This window comes from Stenella coeruleoalba, assembly GCF_951394435.1.
Source record: "Stenella coeruleoalba genome assembly, chromosome: 9".
In the NCBI taxonomy this organism is placed as follows: domain Eukaryota; kingdom Metazoa; phylum Chordata; class Mammalia; order Artiodactyla; family Delphinidae; genus Stenella; species Stenella coeruleoalba.
The window spans coordinates 72,086,612-72,113,895 of NC_137155.1; the positions used below are offsets into that span (position 1 = coordinate 72,086,612).

A 27,284-nucleotide genomic window follows, 5' to 3' on the forward strand; every position below is an offset into this window, starting at 1 on the left:
TATCTGCCAAATGACAGCCAGGCTCCCAGTATATAAATATAATTAATCTCTGAATGAGGCTGGATCATCCTCAAATCACAAGTGATTCAGCCTGTGTTTATTACGGTGACATTCTGACCACCATACAGATTTTAAAAAGGGGTTTCAGGTTGTCTGTTGGTTATAAAGGTTCTTATCTGAACAGTGAGCCTAGCAAAAAGGAGGCTGAAAGCCTAGCACCAATGCCTTGGTGCTGAGTCCATTAATAAGTCTGCCGCCACCATGAACTTGCCTGTGCTTTGTTTGAAGATGAAATGATATCATGTTTCATTGCAAAATGATTAGGCAAATGTTAGGTGGATTTTTATTTCTGTAAGTGTAACATCATAGAAGTCTTGATAGAATGAGTCACAAAGTAAAGGTAAAGAATGTATTTCCTTCATGGGGTACTGGCTACAATAAAAATAATCGGGGGTTAAACAAAACAAAGTTACCCTCTGTTTTTCATAGAGAATATTAAAAGTTTAGTTTAAATGTAAGACTACAGAATCTCAACTCCTTTTCTATCAATATTACCTGTGGAGCTTGTATCCCCCAAAATACTGTGATGTCAGCTTTGGTGGATAAAAGAAGGAAGGTAGGCAAGCTAGCTAGTGGGCAAGACATGTACGTTAACTACAGTGCTAGATAGAATGAAATAAGTGCTGTATGCTGTAATACAGTGTTGCTCAAAATATCTATGTTGAAGAACCATTTTTTCAAAACTCTGAATCTGTCATGGGCCGATACTTTTAAAACAAAAAAAAATGAATTACTAAAAGGAAAAAAAGACAAATACGAGGCCAATTTTTAAAAAAATAAGTATATCAGACATAAAACTACTGTCAAATTGCTTAACAATTCCTAATTGCTTTCTCTCAGTTTCTTTCTATGTCTGATCACAGACTGGTAACCAACAGTTTGCAGACAGCCACACTTTGTAGCAGTGCAATAATAGGAATAGACAACTACAGTATCCCCCCCCCTTATCTGCGGGGAATATGTTCCAAGACCTGCAGTGGATTCCTGAAACCCCAGATAGTACCAAACCCTATATATACTGCTTTTTCCTATACATACATACCTTTGATAAAGTTTAATTTATAAATTAGGCAACAGTAAGAGATGAACAACAATAATAATAAAATAGAAAAATTATAGCCATATGCTGTAGTAATAGAAGTTTTGTGGATGTGGCCTCTCTCCTTAATTAACTTCTTCAACTCTGCCACAAATTCAGCAGTGGCTTCTTTATTGGCAGACGCAGCCTCTCCAGTAATTTTTATATTTTTCTTTCCAAACCTATTCCTGAATCTTTATAACCATCCCTTACTTGCAGTAAATGCTGTTAACACATTTTAGGGGATCCCTTGCTGAAGTCTTCATGTGGGCTCTATTGCTTTCTGGTGCCACATGTTACTACCAACTGGAACATGTTTTCTGTTTGTGTGTCCCACCCACAAATTTAATGTCTTTTCCATCTTAAATAAGCAATTAGCATGCACTGTGTGGCCATAACTTCTGCAGTTTGAGGTGCGACAGCAACACTAACATGAATTTCTTTTTCCTTCTTCACAATTTCATGGATAGAAGATTCCTTCTTACCATAGATCTTAGCAGCATCAGCATACAATTTTTGTTTGTTTGTTTGTTAAGTGGAGAACTTTCACCTTTTCACCTAAAGGAAGCACTTTAAGGCTCCTGTTTGGCAGATCCGAATTGCTAGCATCGCTGCTTCTGCACTTGGCCAGCAATTTTTATTTTGGCTGGCCAAAAATTAATTCTGTTATTTCACTAACACTTTGCAGGTTATTACAGTCTATAGTTACACGTGACACAGCTGTAAATTCTTCCAGTTTTCATGAAGTGCTGTCTTCAATCCACTCTTCTGTAGAAGCAAAGGAGCATTCTCTAGCACTGTGAGTTTCATTTTCACTTTCCGTATCAGAATAGATCACTAAGGTTTTTTTGTCTTTTTGTTGGTCTAATATTCACATCATCTGAATCAGAACTATATTCTGAAGAACTATCATTTTCTGAGACACTAGTATATATGTCGCTCAGACAGTCAGAGAAAGTATCTGCATAAAATTCACCGAAAAATTCTTCACTCAACATTTCGCAATGCATCATTTTTGAAAGTTTTACGTTTATAATATACACAAGATTGGAACAAAAACCTAACGGAGCAAAATGTGAATGATAATGACAATCATAAGTTGTATAATGAACCCTTGATCAATTTTAAGCTCCAACAACTTCTCATGTTATGTTAATTGTACCACTGTCTAAAAACGTATTGATACGTCTTCGGTCAATAACGTTCCGGTAACAAAAGACGAATTAATACGTCTCCAGTCAATAATGTGTTTAAGTAAAAATAAGGGTTACTTGAACACAAGCACTGCAATGTACTGCAACAGTCAGTCTGATAACCAAGTTGGCTACTAAGTGACTACCTAGCTGGATAAACTGGACAAAGGGATGATTCGTATCCAAGGCAGGACTGAGCAAAGGCTGGAGATTTCATCACGCTACTCAGAATGCAATTTAAAACTTAGGAATTGTTTATTTCTGAAATTTTCCATTTTATATATATATATATATATATATATATATATATATATATATTTTTTTTTTTTTTTTTTTTTTTTTTTGCGGTACGCGGGCCTCTCACCGCCGGTGTCTCCCCGCCCCGTGGAGCACAGGCTCCGGACACGCAGGCCCAGCGGCCATGGCCCACGGGCCCAGCCGCTCCACGGCACGCGGGATCCTCCTGGACCGGGGCACGAACCCGCGCCCCCCACACCGGCAGGCGGACCCCCAACCACTGTGCCACCAGGGAAGCCCTCCATTTAATATTTTTGTATCATGGTTGACCGTGTATAACTGAAACCATAGAAAGCAAAAATGTGGATATGGGGTGGCTACTGTATTATGAAGTTTCAGAAGCAGAAGTAATTTAATTGGGTAGATTGGGAACAACATTATGGAGGAAACAACATTCAAACTAACTTCTGTAGGATAAATAAGGTTTCAGTAGGCAAAGAAGGAATTCCAGGAAGAATAAATAAATGAACCAAAGAAACAAGGCTGCAAAAAGTCGGTAAACCCTTGGTATTCACACCATAACAGTTTCAGTGTTGACGCTTCTAAAACAAAGCCAAGGTACATGATCTGTAGTGATTTGTGACTTTCCTAGATTTCAGGTTTGAATTTAGGAAGTGTGCCACTGAGCTTGTACAGGAACCTAACCTACTGCTGAGGATCTATATCTTTATCCTAATCTTGATTCTTATTTAATACACTTTGTCATCTCTTGAGGTAGAGGAGGAAATTTCACTGGCGTCTAGCTGATATAGTCTGGGCTTGGTTCCAAGCTGTGGGTTGGGACTACGTTGGCTCCCCGTATCTTTCATCTTCCTTAGATCATTGGATATCTTAAGCAAAAGTTTGGAGCAATAGCGGGCATGTCCAACTGCAGGAGCACATTTTAAGCCTCTGCTTGTGTCACAGCAGTCACATGTCCAAGTTCAAACTCAAGGGGAGGAAAAGTCCAGTTTAATGACTATGAGGCAAGGGTATGGATGTTTAATAACTACTTGGGAATGAAGAATTGGGATCATTACTTCAGCCTATCACATATTCTACAGTGGGATTTTTTTTTTAAATTTGGGGGTGTAAGTATACTTTTCTGAAGTTCTCTCATGTATCAGGAGTCCATTCTGAGAAGATACTCTGCACAGTTTCATAGACAGCTGGTATTTCAAAGCAGGGTAGTTTTTGACCCTTCTGAAAAATTATAAAGGAAAATTGACCTTGGGGTATCCTTTACTTGATTTTTAGAGGGTTCTTTTTTTCATTTAGTCAGTCTTCTGTTAGTTTTGAGACTAACAGACTTCTCCAAATTCATCCCAGCTAGGTCATATGATCTCCATGTGAAGAAATGTAGAACTCATTTCTTTGGAAAATGTCAAGTTGCCAAAGGTTTTTAAGAGGAGTTAAAAAATCTGACCTTTGAAATACTACAACAAATTGGAAATAGATTCTACAGATATTCAAATGATGCCATGTGTTAGACTCTGCCAGTGGTAGCAGAATAGAAAATTATCCCAAGAGAAATAGGCAGAAATTAATGGTAGAGGGAGGCAAGACAGATTTGAGTGGCTTAATATCCATATTTCTTTTAAGATGTCACAGGTGAAAACAATTGAGATGTTATTTGTTGGCACTTTTCTCATGGACCAGATGAAATCAAGCCAGAGGATGGAATCATCCAGTGGACCACTGTTGCCCACTCCTCTGGAACACAGGGAGTTTAGAGGGAGAAGAACAGAACTTTCATAGGTTTGAATCCCAGTTTGACACTCCTCTAGAAATTTGGACAAGTTTCTTAGCCTCCTTGGCTTTAGGGGACTTATCGGTAAAACATCGATAATACCTCCTTATTGGGTTATTGTGAGATTAAATAAAGTAATGCTTGTAAACACTTAGAACAGTGCCTGACATATAGAGAGTACTTGATCAGTGTTATTATTAATGTTCTCTGATCGGTTTTGTTTAGTTATCGAGACCTTAGTATCAATAAGTAAATGTTTGGAGAACCAGAATTGCAGGAAGGTTATCAGCTTTAGAATTCTGGGTTCAGTCTTAGCCTTGGCACTTACTGGCTATGTGAATTTGGCAAAATTATTTAACCCTCTAATCCTCAGGATCTTTATCTGAAAATGTATTGCAGCCATCTGTCTCACAGGGGTATAAGAATAATTGACATGAACATTTTAAAGCACAAAGTATGGTGCCTGCACATACAATAAATAGATGTATCATAATCGTTATCAAGAAATCCAATTTAGAGGGAAGAAAATCCTGCATAGATCTTCAAACCATTTAACAAGCACCTGAATCTATCATCAAGAATTTTATGACAACACGCTTTCAGAAAATTATTGATACTTGATGCTTTGTTGGACACAAAGAAATATTTAAAATTCAATAACTGGAATTTATTAAATTACTAGATTTCATTTTTTCCTTTTTATAATTTGCAAATTATTTTGATTTTAATTTTTTATGATAAAAATTTATAAGTGTTTCTAGTACTTGTTTGAGTACATGCCATGTGCTAGTCATTATGGGAAAGATTTCAAAGCTATATTAATTAGGTTCCCTAGCAGGGGCACTTGATTTAACATTACCAGGTACTTTGGTCCAGTATAGGAAATAGGTATGTTTTCCTGAATAGAATCTTCCTCAGAGTTTTTGGGGTAAATTGCAAAAATGGCTGCAATTCTTTGCAGCACCTTCCATTAAGAAATGGAGTCTATTTTCCTACCCTTTGAATCTGGGCTGCTGGTAGACAGTGGTAGAACTGATGTTGTGTGTGCTGCAGGCTTGGCCCTCACGAGGGCTTGTTTGCTTCTAACTACTTTATTGGAACCCTGCTACTATCATGTGAACTAGCCTAGTCCAGCCCACTGGAGGATGAAAGATGACATAGAAAAGATGAAACATCTCAGCTGAGGTTCCCCTATATTAGCTGTCCCTAGCTCACCTGAAAGGTGACTACGTATGTAGTGAGCCCAGCTCAGACCAGAAGAACTATCCAGCTGAACCCAGTCCAAGGTGTTAAACTGCAGAAGCATGAGCAGAATATCATGACCGGAAACTACAGAATAAATGATTGTTATTTTAAGCCACGATGTTTAAGGGTCGTTTGTTAGGCAACAGATCGTAACTTATACCCCCTCTATTGCTAGGATGTAAGTCTTCTCAGCCTCCCACAGTGAAAGCTATGGAAAAGGTCTTAGAGAAGGCTTTTCTCATTCAGAATTACCCTCATAGCCCTCTGTACATAAGAAAGAGTAAAGAATCAGGACACTGTAGCTTCCCTGACATCATTGGTCACTTGAGAATGGGCCCCCTTTCTAACCTAGTCAAATCTAATTTTGATTTTGAAAGTTGTCTATTTCCCCTGAACCCTAGACAAATCTAAGATGATGTCTGTGTACCTTTTGTAGTGACAAAGTCCTTGGGCTATAGTTTAAATATAGAACAAAAAGCATGTGACTCTAAACCATTTCTCTAATAGATCAAAAATCAGAAGATGGATCAAAAATTAGTTAAGGCACTTATGTTTACACAACACATCATATAAACATAATTCATTTTTTCCAGAGTAAGGGATGGTGTGAAAAGGCTGAACAATAAGTAAATAAGCATAAGGCATCTGGCAGTAGGGTTTCTGTATCTCTCCCTTCCTTTCCCAGTTTCCAAGACCCCTATCTGTGCTATAAGACTTTGTTTTTGCTCTAAATACACCTGAATGCCAATCCTGGGCAAAAGTGGAAAATGAGAAGATTGTCTTTTTGTGCCTTTTACCCCCAATTTTCTGTGAAAGCCTTCTCTCCGTTGGGCTTTTCTCTCCAGGTCCTTTGGATGATCATGATTCCCTGGGCATCCTTCTCTAACAGCTCTCTCAGCCAGTGCCACAGGCCTTTCCCTTCATTCTGGCTCTGAAAACATGCCTGTACTGTCCTCTTTTCCTGCGTGTGCTCTGATTAGATAGGCAATTAGTGGCAATAATCATTTAATTGTATAGTTATCCTCACCCCACTCCTATAACAGGTTACTCCTAAAGAAATAATTCTGTAGTCCTTAGGCCTGGTAAACAATGATGGTAATATTCAAGTTTTGGGATATGCAGTCTTATTAAAGGCTTCTCAATACACAGCACTATCTGTGGAATCCACTCTTTAGAGCCAGCTGTGGAGGTAGTGACAAGACCAAATTAGAACTGTTTGTCATGATCTAAATTCTTTTAAGAGACTCCTACAGATGGCTTTTGGAATCAAGTTTTTAAAATCCCTTTTATAGCTAATAATTGGGAGTCTCTGAGACCTGTGTATAAAAGCAAACGCATTACGGAGTCTTTCCACTGAGCCAGAGCTCAGCCTATCCTAATTAAGAAGCCATTTCATCAGCAATTGTAGCCTGTGACATTTTTATAGCCTGCATTGTCTTTCTCAAAGTAACAGAGTAAGGAGGAGGCCCTTTTTGAGTAGAATTCGCAGAAGAGGTATTCTATTGGTGAACATCTCAAGTGACTGCCTTTAGGTAAGAGTTTAAAAATAATTTGATAGTAGTCAGTTTGAAAAACGTTTATAAGGAGCCAGCATAAACTGAACAGACACAATACATTTCTTTTTATAATTTGCTACCTAAAATAAGTGCAGTCTCTTAAAAAAAATCTAAATTATTTTGTCCCTAATAATACGGTGAGGATACATTAGGTTTCGAAAAAGTATACAGTACTGACAAGTTGGTTATGAACTGGTGACTATAAATACTACCTAATTTGAATCAAGTAATTTACATTCTGATATCACAAAGAAGTGCTATATATTTTTTCCTTTACTTTCCATCACCAGAAGAGTTATGTAATAGAATAAGGTTTATATCAATCTTTTTCCAGTTTTATTCTCTATTCATTAAGGAGGACTATGACATATAAAAATTGTGAAAATTTTCTCTTAAATATATTTCTAGAAATTTCTTGCTAGTCAAACCTGATATTTTGTATTCTGGTTTGTGGCTGTGTTCTAAAACACAAGTATGTGTGCACACAAGTGTGTATGTATATACATTGAGATGGTTAGAGAATAAGACTTAGAGACTAAAAATCATATTCTACCCTGTCTCCTGGAAGACTGTTCCCTGATCTTGACTGAGTGAACAGTTAAATTGAGGTGAATAAGAGCATTTATAAAGGAATGAGCAAAGTTTTGTTTTACTATGCCCGTTGGGGTGAAGACACATTTAAATATTTGAAATGGAAAAAAATAAAGTCAGGGGTTGTAGATAAGCACACCCTATATCCTCTCCCTTTGTAAAGTCTGTCATCACAAATCGCTTAGTATTTAAAATCAAAACAGAATAGAGGCCGTGGTAGACAGTCTCTAAGGTGGCCCCCATTGATCCCCACCTCCTAGAATTCATACTCCTGTATATTCCCCTTCCCTTGAGTGTGGGCTGGACCTGGTCAGTTGCTGCCAAGGAATATAACATGGCAGATGTGATGTATATCCCTTTCAAGATTAAAGACTGCAGCTTCTGTCTTGGGTACTCTCACTCTCTGTGGGATCACTTGCCCCTGGGAAAACCAGCTGCCATGTCACAGGTGCCAATGTGAGAGAGCTTAAAAGTGGATCTCCTTCCAGTCGAGCCTTGAGATGACTGCAGCCCTAGCTGACCCCTGATTGCAACCTTGCAAGAGGCTCTGAGCCTGCCCACCTAGGTAAGGCACTCCCACCTGCCTGACCCACAGAAAGCTATGAGATGACAAATATTTGTTATTTTCAGCCCCTAAGTTTTAGGGTAATTTGCAATTAATACAGAGGTTTTCCATTATAAATCTAGGAATTTAATGATTTGAAAAAAAAATGAAAAGAATTATTGCAGTTTTTGCCTCATTATGTAACGCCTGGACACTGCATAAATGTACGGATTCGTTTCTATAATGTAGTAAGTAATTTTGAGTACTAGTGATGTCTCCATGTTTTGAATAAAGATCTTTCAACTGTGAGATTCAATTTGTTCGTTTGTATTTTGTTGTTTCTTTTAAAACGTTTTTTCTCTTGCTATAACATTGGAAGAGACCTATTTTGCATCGGGACCCTGGATATTTTCCTTGACTCCTGACCCATTCTTTTGAGGGCCCTCTTGTGTGCGTGATTAATCACCTCAGCGCATTCAGTGTTAGTGCAGCTGACACAGGTTTCTTATAATCAGTCTCAGGTTTGTCTAGGAAGGAGCGCTCCTGGCTGGTGACGAATAAGCAGTCTTTCAGATCAAAATCTATTGTTCTACAGAAGTTACAGATGAGGCATATTACTCATTTAAATTATTACTTATCTTCAGAGTCTCATTTTGGAGAAAAAAAGTGGTGACTTTATAGTCAAGAGCTCAGGATTTAGAGTTAGAAATGCCAAGATTCAAATCTCAGCTCTGCACTTGGCATATTGCCAACAAGATAGCTGGGCAATCTTAGACAAATTTCTTAATCTCTCCAAGTCTCAGTGTCTTTATTTGTGAAATAGGAGTGATAACACTTTCCCACAGGTCGTCTTGAGAGTTTCATAAAGTGATGTATGTATTGTGCCTGGTAGGTATTAACATCTTAACAAATGGTGGTTGAGGTATTTTTACTACCACTTCCACCTTCACAACTACCAGTGCTCATTAAGAAAAAGAATAATTAGAATCGCTTCAAGGTAACCTACCAAAACTAAAATTCATTATTGTTTCCTAGAAAAAAGCAGCGGGATCTACCTCTGATCTTCATCAAAAACGTTACCATATTTATTGAAGTTGTATGGATGTCTTAGGTAATCTGCTGCAATTTGATTACATCCCAGATCGAAGTAGACAGGTTGCCTTGGTTACAGTCCTTGTATCACTTACCTAATACTGGTACTGACCTAAGAAATGTAGGGGAAGACTGGGTGGGAGTTATCTAGTTAATTTGTTAAAGTTCCAGGAAGATTGACCCAGTACCTCCAGAATAGAATTTATTATAAACTACTTAGACTGAAAGATCACTTGTTTCCTTTTCTTTCCTACCACAATGATTTGTTAGTGATGATTTACTACTATGTGTGAACAAAAAGGTGTCAGTCCATTTGTCTCACAGTGGATTTTATGATACAAATTCATCATGTAGGGCTCTGGCTTTGTACTTCATGTGCTGAAAAGCTGAAGGGATGTGGAAATGAATCCTAGAATCTGCTATGAAGAGTTTTATTCCCACTTACTTCTGAATAAGTGGTCTTGAAAACTAAAGACCCTTCATTGATTATTTTATTCTTGGCTATAATATTTTGATCTCAAGTTAAAATTATATTTCTTTCTATTTAAAAAATTTAGTTACTAAATATTTATCTAACCCAGGGTCTTTCCATGTTCATGACCTATGTTTAGGCACTGGAGGTTAAGAACAGGCATTCGGCAATGCAACTGACATTGGGTCCGTTAACAATTTTCTGCTTTAGTTTCTTCATCTGGATGAAAATGCAGATAATAATGAATAGTTTTCATAGAATTGTTATGAGTATAAAATGAGATGATCCATGTAAAAATCTCATAACCATGCCTGATAATATAATTGCTCAATAAATATTTGACATTGCTTTTATTATCACCATCACCTCTGCCAGAGCCATTTTATTTTATTTTATTTTATTTATTTATTTTGCGATACGTGGGTCTCTCACTGTTGTGGCCTCTCCCGTTGCAGAGCACAGGCTCTGGACGCGCAGGCTCAGCTGCCATGGCTCACAGGCCCAGCCGCTCTACGGCATGTGGGATCTTCCCGGACCAGGGCACGAACCCCTGTCCCCTGCATCGGCAGGCGGACTTTCAACCACTGCGCCACCAGGGAAGCCCTAGAGCCGTTTTTTAAAAAATTTTTTTATTTTTCTTGTGAAAAGCAATGGGAATTCCTTGGGGTAAAGGTGCTATGTCATAAATCATTTGATAATTAAAACAAGTATTAAATAAATAGATAACACTTTTTGGCATTTCTACAAATCTCAGGCTGTGTAGCAGGCATCAGGAATTCAAATATGAACAAGAAACTCACAGTCTAGTGGGGTAAATGGATGTCATAGTATAGAAAAAAGGGACTAAATAATAGAATTTGAACCAAGACCAATAGGAATTCAGAAGAACTTTGCTGAGGATAGTTCAAGGAAGGTATCACCAAGTAACTGCTGTTTGAACTGGGTGTACAGAGAGTAGCATTTTACCAGATGGAGAAGAGGAATGAGATCCAGGCAAGGAGAAAGCTCGTCTAGAAGCAGAGCATGGCTGGAGGGGAGGGGTGTGAGGAAGGGAGCTGTAGGAGCAAGGGTGGTGCCAGGTTGAAAAGGCTTTTTTCTCTCTGCCAGGCTAAGACATGTGAAATTCACTGCACTCATTAAAAACATCTAACAAGGGGAATGTTATGATCATCTTTGGGTTTTATTAAAATAACTTTGGGAGCAGCACTATGACATTATATGAAAGGAGTGATTAGTTTGGAGAGTATGTTCCCAGGTTGATGTGATAGAAGTTTGAACACGAACTGTGGAGTGGAGATGAAGGAGGAAACTGTAGGTTTTAGAGAAGAGACCAGAAAAGACAGGGACCTAAAAAGCATGGCTTAGACGAGGATAAAGAAGGCCTCGTGACTAAGTGACTGACTAAGTAATGACTTTTTCTTCATTCTTGTTCTCATGTATTTCAGACTTGAGTAAGTGAGAGATGGGAAGTTTTCGTTCTTATGATTAAAGGAAAAGATAACAGCAATTTTAGTAGGAATGATTAATCGTGGCTCTTAATCACAATAAATTATTCTCACCTATAAAGTGTTCTCACCTAAAACACTTGGCAAACTATAGAAGTTAAAGGATGCCTCTCTTTTTACTTTTAAGTCTGGTTTTCTATGCAACCTAACCTTTTTTTTTTTTTTTCTATGGGGGGTGGTTACTGAAAATCTTAGTAGATAATGTGAAACAGGCATTGAGCTAAAAATCTAAAACTGTTTAAAATCTGTCAGAGAGATTAATGAAAACATATCGATTTGGGTTTGGGTGGGGGGAACTTCACAGATTATACCAGGTTTCTAAAAGAGCCACGTGCTGAGAGGAATTATTTACATAGAAATGCAGTTCCTTTGTCCAGAATATTCATTCGTGTGAACAAGATCTAAAATACCTAAGAGTGTAATATGAATGCATGTATGTATACATATATATGTATAGGTAGATGAATACAGATACACATATACAGAGAGAGAGAATATATGTGTATTTCATATAATCTACCTTGGTCAGCTTCATTCCAAGATGATTAAAGAAGTCTTAGTAACACTTGCTTGTTTAGTAACCACATATGATTTTTTGCTCCAGAGGGAAATTTGGTTATGAAAACAGCATGAATCAGATGATCTCACCATGAATACTGAATAATATCTTCCAGACCCAAATTGTATCCAAATCAACTCAGACTGTGTTTGAAATACCAGATGTTCTCTACTCTTCTTTCCTCTTTCTTTAAAGTATCTGACATGCAGTACCCTTTCCTGGGTCATAAGGGTCACTTGAAATGTTGCCAACCTATCTGGTTGCCTGAAATTATGAATATGGAGAAATTGAACCCATTCCCGTTTCTTACTCTAAAATAAGCAGGAGATGATGGATGTTTGGAGGCACAGATCATAGTGCTATAAGCTCAGTATCCGGATCCTATAATTAAGGATATTTTAAAAGTCTTATTTGTCTATGACTAGTGTTTCAGAATAAATATTATACGTCATTTTTATTTTTTCAAAGGACCTTGATAGGTATTCCTAAAGCGTGACTGTAGTTTTTCCAAATATAGTCAATCCAAAGAACCTGTTTTCTTGGACACCGAAGAAGAAAAATTAATCTGTCATAACCTTGTATTGATGCTGACCAGAATGCGTTACTAAAATTATATGAAGAAGACAGCTTTGGGACTTGTGTGCTTATGAAAAAGCATGTGTTTTCAGGCACCAAGCATTGACTCTGCAGGGAATACTGTATCACATTTGCTGTTGAAATAATTATGTGCAACAGAACTGTGTCTTATCCCTCAGAACGTAAATTTTTTGTTTCCTATGTGTACTTTATAAACTACTATTCCAAGCTGAATTCCAAATGATTCTGACCTGTAAGAGCCAATAATATATTAGCTTTCTCAAATAATTATTTTCTATTTAGTGTTTAAATGTTGAGCAGATGACCATGCTGAATAACAACTAAGATGAAGTTAATCTGAAACATGATTTTCAGTCGTAATTTTAGAATTAAAAGGTGTCTTGGAATTGATCTAGTTCAATTCCTTCATTACCTAGATGAAGCCTAAAGAAGAAAAATGACTTCTAAAATCACTGGACTTGGCAGTGATATAATACCTTGGGGCCAGATCACAGTTTTCCTGACTCTCTTCCAGTGCTCTTTCTACATTTTCACTGTTTAGCCATGTAATTCTTGATCATTTCCTTAATACCTGGTGTAGCTAATTCTCGTGACATACGACATATGAGCACACATATATTGGTGTTTATATTACTCCAAGGATCTGAACTTCACGTTCTAAGCAGCTAGGCTATCTTAGCTGAGGCTAATACTTTCTGGACTTCCCTTCCTCTCTACCACCCCCTCCCACACACCATGGGTATCATTAAATAACACCTTCCCTGTTCTCATCCCTCACCAAGAATTCTCCAGCCCAGAAACCTGGGCAGAAACTAACCGGTAAGATCCGGATGTCTAAGAGTAACAGCCATGGCCCTTGAGGAAAGGAGAAGGACCTTGACCAAAGAATGCAGTCTGTGCTGCGGGTAGGGGGAGGGACAAGGTATAGTGAGAAGAATTCTGGATCCTGGACTTAAGGGAATCCTGAACACAGAGTAAGGAGGAAGAGAAATTGGCTGAGCCCTTAGGACAGATGGGGTTCCAGACCCTCAAACTGAGACTAAGAAGAGTTGGGGAATCCCAGCTCCTGTGACCTCTGCCCAAAAGGTCTCGGAATAGGTCTTGAGAAACTGTGCCTAGGGCAGCTCTGGCTCTGAAACTCATTTTACTACAGAGTAAAATCCGTACATTTTACTTCATTTGATATATGTTTGACTTGTTAAAGGGAGAGTAGCAGATTCCTGGATGCCTAAATTGGCGTGGGAACAAAAGCAGAAGAAAGTTGCCTCACACCAGTAGGGATGTGTCTGCTGGGGGTGCAATTTTATCATCTAAATTGGATTGAACAGGATTAGAGAACACACTGCACTCTGGATTATAACTTAGCCTGGAACTAGGCACATCGACGAAACAGGGAAAATGCTGGAGTGTGACCCACAGATCTTTGTTGTCTGAGTGGCTTTGTGCTTTTGTATCCTAACTGAGGTTGATAAAAAGGGTAAGATTATGGAAGACGTATCCACCCAGTAAGTGGCATAAGTTAGAGATCTTCAATGCTGGGTGTCAAGGAGGTTGACTTTTTATAGCTTCATTTACAGGGGAAATTTAATGAAATTCCCTTAAAGAGAGTAAATTCATTGCCAGTCTGAAACTCTCTAATCACTTTAGCTGCTAACAGTGGTTTTGAAAACTAGGTGCTTTTTTGGTTTGAGTGTTGTTTTTTAATTAGAACTGCTTCCTTTGGGTTATAGCAGGAGAGAGTGTATCATATTGCCATGACCTCATTCCACTCTCTTTCATTTACTTGTTGTCTCTTTGTGATTTTTGAGAGTCCCCTCACTCCTTATGTCTGGGCCCTGGGGGAAGAGGAAAGTGTGTGTGTTTGGGAAGGTGGGAAGGGACATGTTCTTAAGGTGGTCACAAACCCAAATTGCAGGAAACAGCCTGTATGGAATTAAGGTGACCTTCCAGGCAGGCCGGCCGGCAGGGGTGGAAGAACATTGGAGCAGTGCTTTCTGAGCTTTCCAGGGCAGACTGCAGAGCCGTTTTCTCAAATTACTGCTTTTCTCAGAGTCGGGTCTCCTGAAAACTAAAATAGCTAGATTCTTTTGTCTTTTGCATAACGCACTTTATTTCCGTGGGTCTCCCTAACCCTGAGGTTTGGCCAGCAGAACTTAAGAGGGGCTCTTGCCCCCCTCCCCCCATTCTCCACCCCACCCCCATTGCCTGCATGGCTTTTCTCTAAAGCTTCCTCCTTAGAGTATCATCCTTTCTCTGGGAATGTCTTCTCTGTTAAATCTGGTGGCCTAAGACACCGTACCAAATTGTTCAGGAGATATATTTCTTCCTCAGGAAAAGGAAAAAAAGAGAGAGAACCCCACCTGGCCTGCTGCAAGACTGGCTGTATCACCTCTCAAGTACTCTTAAGATGTCCTCAGCTTTAACCATCCCTCTTCTGTCACAGGCTTCAAATATGGTGTCCCCTCTGCCTTGAATGTACTTCCTCCTCCTCTTTACTGAGTTAGATGTTGCTCATCCTTTCCAGCTCAGTTCAGCTATCACTTGTTCAAAAGAGCTTTCCCAACCTCCCTGCCTGATTCAAGGCTTCTCTTTATAGAGGCCTCAAACTCATCTCCACTGAGACATGTTGCAGGAGGCTTGGGGCCTGTAGTTCTTTTCCTTGAAGCAGAAATGAGGCAGGGAATCTTTTTAGAAAACGGAAGGGGTCCCACTGGACACCCTATAGAGTCTGCCCCAGCAGCACTAGCACAGTGCAGCACAAGTCAGACTGGGTTTTAGGTTAGCTTGCTGTCGACTAGCTGTATGACCAGGAGCAAATCAACTCTCCTCTGAATTTTAGTTTCCTGATCTCTTACACCAGGGGGATGCCTAGGCCTGTCCCACACTAAGAATATGTGGGGCACTTTAAAAGAGTAGATGTTCATGAGACACCACCAGTTCTAATAATTCTAATAAATAAACTGATAACCATTTTAAGAAGATTGAAAAGCAGGTAGGAAAGAAACAACTTGCCCCTTTCCAAGGCTGACTTTGTAAATCAGCAATGAGCTACACTGAGGCCTTAGTGTAAAATCTCTGGTGACTAATTGAGGTTCTAGTTACATTAGCTGAGCTTCCAAGTTTCATTCAGAAATACAGAATGAGATGGTATTGGTCCAGTATGTTTCTGGTATTTTATTAAGGCCAGTGTTGCTCAGACCAGATGATTTAGATTGGAAGGCAGGCAAGAATTTGTTTAGGTGGCCATTTAACTTAGAGGCAGAAGCATACTTAGTTCTCCATTATTATATAAGCCAGTAAATCTTTGTTTCAGGATTTTATACACACTTACATATAAGTTTGTGTATGTCTGCATGTTTTCTTTCATGGGATAAGATGTATTTCTTACTATGAATTATATACAAGAGAGTTTGAAGCAGCTGATTTAAGCTAAGCTATGTGATTAAGCCTTAATAATGTAATCTTAATTTTCATTTGGGATCAGAGTTTAGCAGGAGATGCATGAAACACAGTATGAGGCAAATCCATATACCAGGAGGATTCAGGATTGTTACCTCTCCTATAATGGAAAACTGGAAAGGGCTTGAAAAAGAATAGACCTCTTTTTAGATTTGCTGTTCATTTTACTGTGGATATCGTAATGGAGAAAACTCTTTAATTATGTTCCTTGCAAAAGACCAGAAAACTAAAATAGCTAGATTCTCTCTGTCTTTTGCGTAACCCACTTTATTTCCGTACTGTGAACTATAATGATCAGTGACAAGGAAATAATTTGATTCTTTCAAAAAAAAGTGTCTAGTTTTAAAGTATACAATTTAGAGAATTTTAAATCTTTGAAAATTGGTAATGGAGACATGGCAAAGGTGACAAAGTTTAGTTAATGCTGGACAGATTTTTATCCCCTTTAGAAAGTATTCTTGAAAGGGTATACCTTTAAAATATTGTAGGTTCTCCTAAGCAGCTGGGTGGACCAGCTGGTTTTGAATATGCCCTTAGTTATCATAAGAGGATGTGGTCATTTTCTTCAGGGAAAAATGGAAGGGCTTCATTTAAATTTCAGGGCATGGTCAAGCTGATCTTTCAAGGAACAAGTTACAATGTGGTTTTGACTGCACAGGAGAAACACAACTTGGTCAAGCTACAACAGGGAGCCACTGAAAAAAATCTCTCATCTGGCTTGAACTCTAACTCCAGACACTAGGCAGTAACAAATTTGTCAGCAGTCACTGATGTGACATTTAAGCTACAGAATAATTGAGGCACTGGTGATTTGCCAATGTGCTGAAGCAAAGCCAGTCAATCTTTTTTACTCTAGTATCAATAGTTGGGTAAAAGAGGTTCCATTGCCTTCTTGTGTCCTTCCCTCATCTGCACCCCCCTCTTCTGCTTATTAAGTCATGTCTCAGGAGTTCCAGAGGGTTATTGTTCAATACGGGAAAGGGAAATAGTCTGCTATAATGAGGACAGTAGTACAACCCCTCCACCCCTACCTCAGGCATAAGAGCACAGACCTTGGAGTCAGGTAGACCTGGAGTCAGATCTCTTCTCTACCATTTTTTAACATTTTGATCTTAAGCAAGCTCTACAGCCTCTCTGAATTTCAGTTGTCATCTCTAAGATGGAGAACAATATTGCCTACTTTATAAGCATTTTATGAGGTTCTGTAAGATTTCAATGAGATAAGTACTTTATCTCTATTCCTGGCATTCAATATGTTTGTTGTTGCTATTATTATTATATTTATCAAAAAATAAAATAATATTAAATTGTATTTCCCTAAATCATTTGCATATTCCATGTTTGCCAAAAAATATGTCATTTGGGGCTAGGCTTGCTTTCCGAGCTCTGGCTCCTCTGACTGCTCCCTGTATCTATTGTATACAGGGCATGAAGTGGCCAAAGAGATGAATTCATGACTTTTTGTCACTTGCAATATTTGTAGTCTTCTATGTAGTTGTATTCTAATGCTTTTCTATTCATGAAAAAAAGCAATAAGAATACAAAGTATGTTGTGTGTGTACTTGGAATCGCCATTTAGTGTACCTGGGTGTCATCACTGACTAAACAATGTGACACTCATAAAAGATTTATTTGCAAGTTATATCAACAGGAGTGGTAAATGGAATTAAAGGTATAATTTATTGAATTTTTTAAGATTTTTTTTTAAAAAATGTAATAACAGGTTCACGTTGTTTTCTCTTTAACAGATGGGCTTAGGACATGAGCAAGGATTTGGAGCCCCCTGTTTAAAATGCAAAGGAAAATGTGAGGGGTTCGAACTGCACTTCTGGAGGTAATGTTTTGAAAACCACAACCACAATAGTAATTCCTGCTTTTTGTCACTGCTTCCTCAGACAGCAGAGATCGCTTACAGGCTACCCAGCATGGTTGCTAAGTTGTGGCTCTGTTATATTCTTTTCTAAGAAGTAAAGCTATTCTGACTTCCCATCATTATTCGAGCTAATTGGGCCATAGTAACTATATTTAGAATTGTTTGATTTATTTGCTGTTCTTCAGTTTCCCTATGAGACTGCAATACTGAATACGTCTCTTTTCTGAGTGGCAAATAAGTTTGTGGTAATCTTGAAGGACTATTTTGTGGTAATCTTGAAGGACTATTTATTAGTTATTCTTTTGTTAAAAATGTATAACTGCACATCTCACCTGTACATTTGCGATAAACAATAAATATGATGAATTGAGCAGTCATGTCCTAGTTCTCAGGAAATTGACTTGAATCTAGGTCTTTCCAAAATTTTCAGCTGTAAATTTACTACTGAAAAACTTTGAAACACTTGAGTTTAAAAAAATAATTCATCGCCATTGTTTTTGTTTGAATCAAGTGCCTATATGTGGAGGATGAATGTTAGTGGATCAAAAATGTGTATTTTGTATAGCTCTTATTTGCATGTTTTTAAAAAAAATTATCATACATCATATAAACCTAAAATTGGTATTTTAAACCTGTTCTTTTGAAGAACATAAATGTTCATCAGCGGCTGTCAAGACCGTAATAGTATAAGTATAAGTATAAGTCTGTTCAAAGTTAGAATTAGCACAATATTGCTAGAAGAAAAATATTAAAACGATCAACCGTACATTATTAGGATGGAAGCTGCCTGTTGGAATGAATCTTACTTGAGAGCCACTTTTGTACTGCGTATTTCCATAGGAAATGCTCTAGAATAAAAAATGTCCTCAGCTATTGAGGTTGTATACAGTGCAAGTTAAAGGAGAATGTAAAATAAAATTTAGGATATTAGCCTCTTTTAAAAGCTCATTTATTTAGTAAGTTTTAGGAAACAAAGACAGTTGTTTTAAATAGTGAAGGCAAAGGAAAACCTTAGCCCTCCCCAAATGATGATACAGTTCTTTATCTGGAAGGAGCTAATATGTTCCAGGGAATTTCAAATTTACAGGACTTTAATAGCTGTTCCTGTGCTGCCTCTTCAAGGGACATAGCAGTTGGTCAATATGTCTGTCACGTTTTAGAAAGGTAAAGTCACTAGACACAAAATAGTTTTCATGGATTAGAATATTTCAGCTCCTAATGTGAGCGCGACTCTCATTTGTACTGAGTTTTGTGGAGAGCTGCACTGCCCTCTGCTGGGCACAGTGCTTGCTTCACAGTCTTAAAATATACTCTTTTTAGTTTGACTATACATTTGCCAAAAACTGCTGATGAGATTTTTAAAGCTCATTCCTAAGTGATGGCGTCTTTTCTCTAAAGCAGGTTAGTTTATAGTAGTTCTTATTTGCTCTGTGTTATTTTTGTATTGTAGATAACTATCATCTGATATTTTCAGATAAAAATGTCAGATAAGAACAGATATCTATGGCATGAAAATCACTTATTTATTTTAATTTTTCCACACAATCTCATCTCCTTACCTGGGTATTGTCTGAGAATCTGCTAAGAGCCATAAAAGACTAGGGCTTTGTCATGGCCTCTAATCTAACTTGGGTTTATATAGTCTGTCCAAATGGTGTTACTTAGTAGTGCTGTCTTATTCCTGGCATTCCAGACACATTTCTCAGAATTTTTGATAATTCCTTGACCTTTTCACCACAACTGGAAGGCTTGAGGGTAAGTGCCTTTACCTCCAGATGAGCCATTTTCAGTACAGTCTTTGAAGACTTTTTACAGACTTTCTAAGGCTGGTTGTCCTGAGTGTAACAAAGATTCCAGGTCTGGTCCAGGGCCACAGAACTTCAGGGCTGGGACTGAAGTGGACATGGGGTCTCAGGATCCTGTCCACTTAGCTTCCTCCTCCATCTTCACGGTGACCCTGGACTTCTGAGACCCTTAGGGCCTCATGGAGCACATTGTGAAAATCAGAGCCTAATTATTCTTCACTGTTATTAGTCTGGCCTTCTATGCAGCCACAAGAATGGCCTTTTGAAAATGGATACTATTTTGTACTTCCCAATAGCTTAAGAACCTTCAGTGTTTTCCCACTGGAGTTGATCCTTTAAGCGAAGTCTTTGGCCTTTGATGTTAAACCTCAATATCTGGCCTCTGCTACTGTTCCAGCCTCCCCTCCCATTTCAGGCATCTGTGCTTCAACTACTTAGACACATGCTGTTTCCTGAAATTTCTGTGCCTTGCCTCATGTTCCCTTTGCCTGGAAAGACCCTACATCTCACCACCTGGAAACAAAAAGTCCTTCCTGTTCTCTTCAAGTCTTAGCCCAAGCACTATCTCTGAGAAGTTCTTTGCTCCCTGTATTAGTCAGCTCAGGCTTCTATAGCAAAATACCATAGACTGGTGGCTTAAACAGCAGGAGTTTATTGTCTTACAGTTCTGGAGGCTAGAAGTCCAATATCAAAGCATCAGCATGGTTGATCAAAGCATCCTCACCAGAACCACTTCCTGGTTTGTAGATGACCACCTTGTGACTGTGTCCTCACATGTCCTTTTCTCTGTGTGTGTACATAGAGAGAGAGAAAGATCTCTCTCTTCCTCTTGTTATATGGCCACCAATTGTATCAGATTAGGACCCCACCCTTATGATCTCATTTAACTTTACTTCCTAAAAGCTCTGTCTCCCAATACAGTCACATTGGGGGTTACAGCTTCAACATAGGAATTTGGGGAGGGACACAGTTCAGTCCATAGCACCCTCTGTCCCTGCTTCCACACACTCCCAAGTAAAGTAAATCATTTCCCCCCTTAGCACCTTGTACACTTGTAGGAAGCCAGGAAATAAATACTCAGACCTCATTTTCTTCATCACTTAGACTTCCTGCTGGTGCTTTCCATTGCTGGGGACAGGGTAACACACTGCTTCAGTCCTTAGGGGTCAGCCTCCTAGGGCACAACACAGGGTTCTGTGCAGAATGGATCTAGAGAGTGAGTGGAAGAGATCCAACAGGCATGACTGTCTATTCAAGGTGTGTCTCGAAAGTTGTAAAAAGCTGAAAATGAACTGTTAGATGTATGGAAGTTTAGAGTGGGACTAGTAACTTAGCTAGCCAAACCTCATTTTACAGATCAAAGAACTAAAACCCAAGGGAGTTAAAAATGACTTGTTTGAGCCTTTTAGTTATTATAAGAAATATAATACATGAACATCTTCTGTGTCACACACCAATAAGCACTCATAATAGTTTTCTGTTGCTGCATAACAAATTGCTACAAATTTAGCAGGCTAAAATAACACCTGTTAATTAACTCAATATCCATTTATGCTTTAGATCAGAAGTCTAGGCAGCTTAGCTGGAGTCTCTGCTTAGGGTCCCAAAAGGCTGAAATCAGAGGGTTGGGTAGGTTGAGCTCTAATCTGGAAACTCTGGGGTCAGAATCTGCCTCCAGGCTCATTCCTCAGGTTGGTAGAATTCATTTCCTTGTGGTTGTAGGCCTGAGGTCCCTGTTTCCTTGCTGGCTGTCATCCAGTGGCTGCTCTCAGCTTCTAGAAGCCACTCACATTCCTTAGTACTTGGCAACCTCCATCTTCTAAGCCACCAACATTGCTTAGAATCCTTTCTGCACCTTCGATCTCTCTGAATTCCTCTCATGCGCCCAGCCAGAGAAAACAATATTTTTTAAGGGCTCTTGTGATTAGATTAGGCACACCTGGATAATCTCCCCTTTGCCATATAAAGTAACATAATAATAGGAATAACACCAGGGGTGAAGGTCATGGGACGACTTAAAATTCTGCTTATCGCTTTATTTACCTGATTGTACCTAATCCTCATAATACCTTTTGAGATAACTGGTAGTATTCCTGTTTTATATACAAGAAGTCAAAGACTAAGAAAGTTAAATAACTTACTAAGCAAGGCTTATCGATGGCAGAGCTGGAATTTGGACCCAAAACTTGCCAAAACCTTCCTTATCACCGCCTTTCTACAGGACAGAACAGAAACTCAGAACCATCTTTACACTCTCCTGCCCAGTGAACTGTGGACTGCACCAGACTATCCACCCTACGTGTGGCACTTTTGCGGCATAGACATTTTGGTGGACAATAATATTTTAACTGTGAGCTCTCCTTTTCTTTCAGTGCACCAGTAATTACAAGACCAGAGAAAAATAAAAGGTTGAGGAGACCTGATACTCATCACATAAGAGCTACTATCTTCTGGGCACACTTTTAAGTAATATTTAGAGATAACAAATATTTATGAAATGCAAGGCAGAAACCTAAGATATCAAAGAGTTTATAGCCAATTATTTCATATCATTGGAACCACAGGTTCTTTATCATATAAGTAATATAATTATTTGTTTGTCTTATCCTTGATAAATCCTTCCAATAAAAGAGTTACATTTTACAAGAAAAGTGTTACTTGAATATAGCATACATCTCTCCGGAGAATTTCTGATTGGGTTAGAGCTGGCTGAAAACTGAAAATTCCCCACCATAAATGGATTAATGCTTGTGCTGAATTCTATAACAGAGGCCCACGCTTAAGTCCATATATGTATATCCCTGTTGTAAAAGGGCAGCTTCCAACTCTTTTAAATTATTGGTTTATAGCAGTGCCATGACCATTCCTTTAAATCACTGTGACTGCTGGCAGCATGTCAAAGCACTCCAGTTGCTACTACTTGCCTTGGAAAAATAATAATTTTTACAAATAGTACTACAAAAATAATTTCTCTATTGAGGAGATGAGGGATAGTTTCTTGACTGCTTTCAGCCTGAAATTGTAAATCTATCTACTTTTCTGAGGCAATGCTTTTGGTAAATTTTGGTACTCTCTCTCATGGACTTAACTCAAGAACTCTGAAGTTGTAATGTAAAATTTTGAGAACACAGTTCTGATTTGTCATGCATATTAATCTTTGCATGTGTATGTGTTAACAGCATTAAACATTTTTGTACAAAAACTTTTTAGTACAAATAACCCTCCTCCTCCCACATCTTAGAGCTTCCCAGTCTACCAGTGTACCCTCACATCTTTTTTAGAAAGTCATAAAAAAGACTGTTTTAAACTAACTTAACTCAGAATCCCCCCCACCCTTTTTTCCCTTCACACAACTTTAATTAACATCCCATGGAGAGCTTGGGGAGAATTGCTTTAGGGCAGTTTAGAAGATGTAGAGGTAAGACAACTGTGCTAAGTATGGGAACTGAGTTATATACTCCCCCAAACTGCTATTGAATTGGAATAGCTCAAATAAATTTAATAAAAATAAACTATTTAAGTCTACATATATCATCAGAAGTTATGTGTGAATCATCTGAGGAAAGATACTCTACAAACCTTACAAACATAGCCCCTAGCACATGGATACTGAGCTCACCTAAGCCCTGTTTTTGTTTTGTTTCCGGTTGGCATAAAACCAATTTTTTAAAGTTCCTTGTTTTCTTAAAAGGGATGGAATCTGGGTTATTTTAGACTGAAATTAAATATATTATAAATGTCCCACTCATCCTCACGCCTTCTCTTAGATACAAAGATAATGGTATCTCTTTCTTCCCTAATTCCTTAACAAAATTCTCCTTTTAATAAATGTATTGGCTAGTTTCCAGATGACTTTGAAAGTTCTTAAATGATATTTCTAAAAATAAAATAATTTTAACTTAAATATGGGAGATTCAAATATAAAACACTATAGACTAAAATCCCAAGAAAAGGATTTAAAACATTTTTTTAAACCTAGATAAGTAGTAGATGGCACACGTTTCCACATGGCTAGCCCTTGGCACCTGGCCCAGATTTTATGGGTTTATTTCTTGCCTAGTGGTTTGTAGCTGTCCCTTTTTATTGTAGAAATGGAGCTCTGGTATTAGGAGTCTGGAAGGGATGTGGTCATTCCAGCTCCTTCAGTGATGACAACTCTGACTAAAAGAACCATCCTACCCTTCTTGAGTCACATTCCTGCCAAGTGCTCTGTTACTGCAGGTTACCATGCTGGCGTAAGGATGCAGATGAGGCTAATAATATATTGGGATTTTCAAAACTATCATGAGTCAATCATAGGTTTTCCCCACTTAGAAAACTGATAATCAGGCATAGTCTGACTTCTTTAGCTACTTCTTTTTCCCTCATCACTGCTGCTATTGGTGTAGTGTTTTAACCTGATTTTTCTTGCTTTAATAAAGGTATTTCAGGTGGGTGAAGGGGTGGACAGGGAATATAGATTTTCTCAGAATGTAAATATTCCAAGAATACACAAGATGAAAAATAAGAAAAAATATAGAGATGGCTATTATATCACTGGTTAATATACCTCTTTTATATAACATTTTCACAGTAAATATAATTTATTTAACCATGCTACAGCTTGTCGTAGTATAGTTCATGCTTTAGAAAGCCCGCAGGCTTTATTTCACTTACTCTTTTACTATTTGTCTTTCAGATTCTAGAATCTAACTCCCCTCATTTCATAGCATACATGTTGTACTGGTGTAGAACTGGATAATAAACATTTCCAAAGGAACTCCAGTATTCATCACATCCTTGTAAAATTATTACTTCCTTCTTTAGAGAACCACTTTGCTAATATTAGGATGCATGCCATAGTTCACAGCCATATAAGGATCTATTTATCTATATTAAGAACTAAATTCCCAACCCACCTCTTTACCCTCAGGAAGGTGTGATTTAAAACTTGATCCAAAAGCAATGTGATAGTTTTATGTATAATTATATTGTTTTTGTTAACTGAAGAACAAGAATGAAGAACATACTGTAGTAGAATAGTATGCTCCTTTCCACTAGATGGAAGTATGAGATAACCAGATGTAAGAGTCTTTTATAGCTGAACTGGAATATGCAAACTCTTCAGCGAATTCTTACCAAATAAAGAATTCTGACCAGTGTGTGCACACGGGAAGTATTTAGCCTCTCTACCTTCATATCTCTGACACTCTGTCTCTTTCTTTCTCTCTCTTTCTGGGACTGTATAAATCAGATCTAATGTTTTCAGTTTGCGTACCTCACCTTAAGAAAACAGGACACAAAAATCAATAATTATATAATAATGTGTTATTTGGCAAAGAGTTTTTTAGTTGTTTTGTTTTTTGCTAATTTTCTGATGTAGAGAAATCCAATGATTTATATTAATTTTAAATCCATAAGACTTATTAAACTCTTAATGATGGTGATACATTTTTATATGATCAGTCATAGCATGTGTGGTTAACAACAGTTTAGCTTCTTCCTTTCTGATGAATCCTTATGACTTGTATTTCTTTGAACTTTCTTACTGCTCTGGTTAGTAACCACAGGACAAAATGAATGAAGTCACGATGGCAAGGTTGCTTTCTTGCTTCAGATCCTAAAATGAATGCACTAAGTGTGATGGATGCTGAGTCTTGTGGGTTTTTTTTCCAGAAACCCTTTCTAAAATCCTAATTCCCTTCTACAGCTAAAATTACTTTAAAATGTAATCAGAAGAAATGTTGAAATGTATTGAATCCTTTTCCTATATCTGACGGGAAGCAAACATTTACCTTATCAGTTTCCGCTGTTATCTTTATTTTCCTTCTTTTTTACTTTAGGTTTAGTCTGAATTTTTCCTAACTTCCTGAATTAAACACTTAGCTTATTAATTTTTATTCTTCTTTCTAATTTGAGCATACCTTAACTATAAATTTCCTCCTCAGCATCCCTTTAGTTGTGTTCTACAAGTTTCAGGAAGTAATATTTTTGCTTTCTTTTTTCCTAAAATGATTTTGGTTTTAATTTCTATTGTGATTTTTTCTTTCAACATTGAATTTTTTAAGAGGCTTTTTAAAAAAAGTACTTTGTAGTTAGATTTTTGCTGATGATTTCTAACATAATTGCATTCTGTTCAGATAATGTGGTTGATGATGTGTCCTTGGGCATTTCTTGAGCCTTGCTCTATGGCATAGTAGACTTTTAGATTTTCAAAGTGTTTCAAATACTTATTAAAAGAATATATGTTCTCCAATCACTGGATATGATATTTTTATGTGTCTGTTAGATCAAGCTTGATAATTGTGTTATTCAAATATTCATTTCTAATTTTTTTAGTCTCACCATAATGATGGGTTTGTTCATTTATTTCTTATAGTTCTGTTACTTTTGCTTATATATGTTGAAGTTAGGTTATTAGGTTGTATTAAGTTCAGAATTGTTATATCATAGAAGTGTTTTTAAATGTTTGTTACAATGAAGTGACTCTCTTTATTAGTCATTAAAGGAAAAAGCATTAATTGTATGATATTCGTATAGGTATCTAACTTACATTTTGTTGGCATTTACCTGGTTAATCTTTTTGCATCTTTATACTTTCATCCTTCTGTGTGTTTAAACTTTAAGCATTTCTTACAGACAGCATATTGCTTAATTTTGTTGTATTATCCTTCTGAAAGCCTTCATCTTTCAGCTGGAGAAATGGGTCCATTTATTGTGACTGTTGATATACTTGGGTTAGATCAACCATCTAATTTTTGCTTTCTGCATGTCCTAATTGCCTCCGTTTATTTTTTTCTCCTCTCTTATTTGACTAATTACATCGTTATACTTTCATTCCTTTTTCTTTTAGTTTAGAAATTACATTTCTTTCTTTAGTTATCTAGATATTTTAACATACATGTTTAACCTCTAATGTTAATCTATATCTTCAGTATCTTCCTGAACAATATAAGGATATTAGAATGTTTTTTTAAAACTCAGATTCCTCCCTCTAACTTATATGCTATCATTGCCCTGTATTTTAGTACCAGTATATGTTTTTAACCCCACAAAGTCTCTCTACTCCTCTGTTTTCCTCTGTCACCTTTTCCAGCTTCTGCTCCTTTACCAGACTCCTTCCTGAGTCCTCATCTTCTTCCTCTGCTCTTCCCCCAGGAAGTGAAAGTGACCTGTTCAATTAACTCCCTGACTTCCGAACTTATATTTTCTATCAGGCTACAGTTTTTAACACTAGATCTATATATCCTATAATCTACTTGATATCTTTACCCTGTCTCATAGGCATTTCAAACTTATTATTTCAGTTTTGGATAACTTTCACCAACCTTTTGCCCCATACCTCAGATCTGTTCTTTTGCTTTTACGATCTAAGAAATTAATTCCTTTCACCAACTTACTCATCCTGGAAACCTGGGTTAATTTTTTAACAGACTGGACCTTCCCTTCACCATCACTATATGCACAAAGTTTAGTCGGTTTCACATTCAAGGATATCTTAAATTTGTTACTTTCTTTTTATCTCCAACATCAAATAATCTAGTCCAAGCTATTACACATCTTACCCAGGCCAAAACAATAACCATCCAAGTTGTAAATTCCACTTGCGAAGAAGCAGTAGAATCTCTGTTATTTAGAACCTTGCCATTG

The 27,284-nt window shown here is 37.6% G+C and overlaps 2 protein-coding genes across 6 annotated transcripts in view; one reads left to right on the top strand and one right to left on the bottom strand.

Moving 5' to 3' along the window:
- TFEC (transcription factor EC) overlaps positions 1-27,284 on the bottom strand; it is a 667,358-nt gene that overhangs the window by 256,942 nt on the left and 383,132 nt on the right. The gene's annotated exons all lie outside the window — the stretch shown is intronic.
- The window catches only part of TES (testin LIM domain protein), a 47,674-nt gene that overhangs the window by 8,271 nt on the left and 12,119 nt on the right, over positions 1-27,284 (top strand). Inside the window, exon 2 of the mRNA XM_079931382.1 lies at positions 17,726-17,811. Coding sequence (XP_079787508.1) covers positions 17,726-17,811 — 86 coding nt within the window. The remainder of the gene's footprint in view (positions 1-17,725; positions 17,812-27,284) is intronic.